General features: G+C 55.2%; 1 protein-coding gene across 1 annotated transcript; it reads left to right on the forward strand.

Moving 5' to 3' along the window:
• The first annotated feature begins 534 nt into the window (after positions 1-534).
• On the forward strand, positions 535-1,726 carry LOC114512099 (tubulin epsilon and delta complex protein 2-like). Its single transcript, XM_036015742.1, has 2 exons — positions 535-839; positions 958-1,726. Exons 1-2 carry the CDS (start codon positions 535-537, stop codon positions 1,724-1,726), a joined length of 1,074 nt encoding a protein of 357 aa, XP_035871635.1.
• Positions 1,727-2,374: the final 648 nt, after the last annotated feature.

Raw genomic sequence — 2,374 nt, forward strand, 5'->3', positions numbered from 1 at the left:
AAACTCTGCTAGGCTTGTCAACTAGTGGGCTTCACTGGAGCCTGCCTCTTTTTTGTGGGAGGGTGGGTAGGAAGAGAGAAACAAATACAAATTTGTTTATTTTTTTTCCCTTTTCCACCATGAGAGCACTCCAATGTTCTGCCTAGGAGTGAGAGGTAGGTGTAGGAGGAGCTGCCAATGTCTGGGAGCCAGGTAGGGGAGAGGAGGACTAGGGATGACAGGGAACCGTTTCAGGATATCCACTGGTTTGATCCCCCTTTGCTCACTTTCTCCACCTGTGTCAGCGTTCACAGGTACAAAGCCTCTCTTGTTCAGTCTCTTGAGAGAATAAGCCCCTCTTTTTTGCTAGGGTGGGATTGGGGTAGGTACATAGTTCCAGGGGTGGGAGTCTGGATCTAGGCGATCTGCATGCTTCTTGTAAAGATTTTCACTGGTGGTGGCAAATCCTGAAGGGCGGCTGCACCTTCATGCTGGCGCCAGTGAGGCCCTTACTGCCAAGGGAGCAGGGCGGGAGAGAGTTGGGTCCTAGGAAGGATGGCCCGGGTGCTGAGACCCCCGCACGTCCGTCCCAGGCTGGTGGCCAAGCTGCAGGACACCCCGGACACCAGTGCTGCGGCAGCTAGGAAGGAGCCTGTGAACCTCCAGAGGCTGCTGTGGACCTGGGAACCAGCCAAGACCCTGGCTCCAGAGCCCACCCCAGGGCCAGAAACTAACGAAGAGGCCCCCGTCTCCCCCATGCATACCCAGGCCCCTACACCTCAAGGAGCTGGAGATTCTGACCCAGGAACTGGAAAAGGCATTTCTAAGGCTGGAGAAAGAGACAAGGCCTCTGGCCTGAAGTGTGGGACCGTTGCCTCTTCTTCTGTAACCACCACAGCCTCTGCCCCAGGCTTCTGAGACAAAACCCCCTGGGGCATCTGGCAGACCACCATGCCTACAAGGGCTGCCCTAACTCAGGCTTCTGTCAGAGAGGGATCAGACCTGTCAGGGGAGAAGGCCCCAAGTTGCCAAGTCTGGACCAGGCCTCTGGGACCAAGAAATAGCTCCATCAGCTGTTCCGCAGGCCCCAGAATCTTTCACACTCAGGGAGAAGGAGACCCTGCTGCAGCTGCCCGTGGCCTTCAAGAAGGCGGCTTCTCAGAACTCCCACCTGTGGGCCCAGCTCAGCTCTACACAGGCCAGTGACTCCATGGGTGTCACTCCATCCTCTGAAATCCAGTTCCTCCAGAAAATGCAGATGACTTCAGGCTGGCCCATCTCCAGAGGCAGAGACAGAGGCAGGGCACCTGCAGAAGGCCTGCTTGCTGCTGAGATGGAGAATGGGGGAAGAGCTCACAACAGGCCCCATGGGCTGGAGGCCAAGTACCACTGCCTGCCCACCCTGGAGGGGCTGCAGGCCATTGTGGGACAGTGTCTCCGCAAGATGCAGGAGCTGCGGGCAGCGGTGGAACAGCAGCTGGCGCCATGGCCTGAGGAGAGGCTCCCCAGGGCCTCATCTGGGGCCCCCACCCAGGAGCTGCAGACCCTGGCAGCCCTCAAGCTGTGTGGGCACGCTGGACCAGCAGATCCACCTGTAGAAGATCCCAAAGGCAGAACTTCTCCCCTGGGTGAGCACACAGGAGCCACTGGGACTGCCCTGGCTGGCGCCATGCTGTGCTGTGCATGGCCTTTTGGGAGAGGGAGGTCAGTGTTTTCCATGGTCCAGCGAAATGAGCCTGCGGACTGAGCTCTTCCTGCCGCAGGACAAGCTGGTTCTGGGTCTGTCAGGGGAAGCACCCCCTCTGCGGTCAGAGTTAAATGAACAGGGGCTGAGGGGATTTTCGCTGGTGCAGTGGCCTGGGCCAAGATGCCTAAACTGCTCTGGAAACCAGGTGGCAGCTTATCCTTTCCAAGGGGCAGGGACAGCCCCCTGGCTCTTCCTGAGGACCTAGGTCGCTTCTCACAGCTGCTAAACCTGGTCAGGGCTCGGCTGGGCCCTCCATCAGCTTGGGGAGACGAGGGACCTGTGGGGACTTTTCTTAGCTACCTCTGTTTTCTCTCACTTTAGACTTCAAAGCTACTTGTATGACATTAAAACTACTTTGGAAAGTATATATATTTACATCATACTAAAAAAAAAGATTTCAGCCAATCCTCCTATTTCAGCCTGACTCCACACCTCCCATTTCAGAAATGCCAGGTGCCTTAGATTCTAAGACCCTTACAAAGCTCCGGAGTGCTAATTGGCTTCTTAATGGTGTTTTAAATGTTCACTTTTGGTCTGTTAACTCAGTAATCATCTGCGGAACAACATTTCACTTTCTGAATCTTTTTAAACATTTTTCTTCTATCTTTGACTCTTACCCTCTTTGAACTTGAGGGGTTATGACTTCAG

This window comes from Phyllostomus discolor, chromosome 14 (assembly GCF_004126475.2).
Source record: "Phyllostomus discolor isolate MPI-MPIP mPhyDis1 chromosome 14, mPhyDis1.pri.v3, whole genome shotgun sequence".
Classification (NCBI taxonomy): domain Eukaryota; kingdom Metazoa; phylum Chordata; class Mammalia; order Chiroptera; family Phyllostomidae; genus Phyllostomus; species Phyllostomus discolor.

What these genes read in the sequence shown, in the direction of transcription:
- LOC114512099 (XM_036015742.1), top strand. Translation starts at nt 535, where the DNA reads ATGGCCCGGGTGCTGAGACCCCCGCACGTCCGTCCCAGGCTGGTGGCC. An exon ending in GACAAGGCCTCTGGCCTGAA is followed by an intron (nt 840 to 957) that starts GTGTGGGACCGT and finishes GCCCTAACTCAG; the next exon opens with GCTTCTGTCAGAGAGGGATC.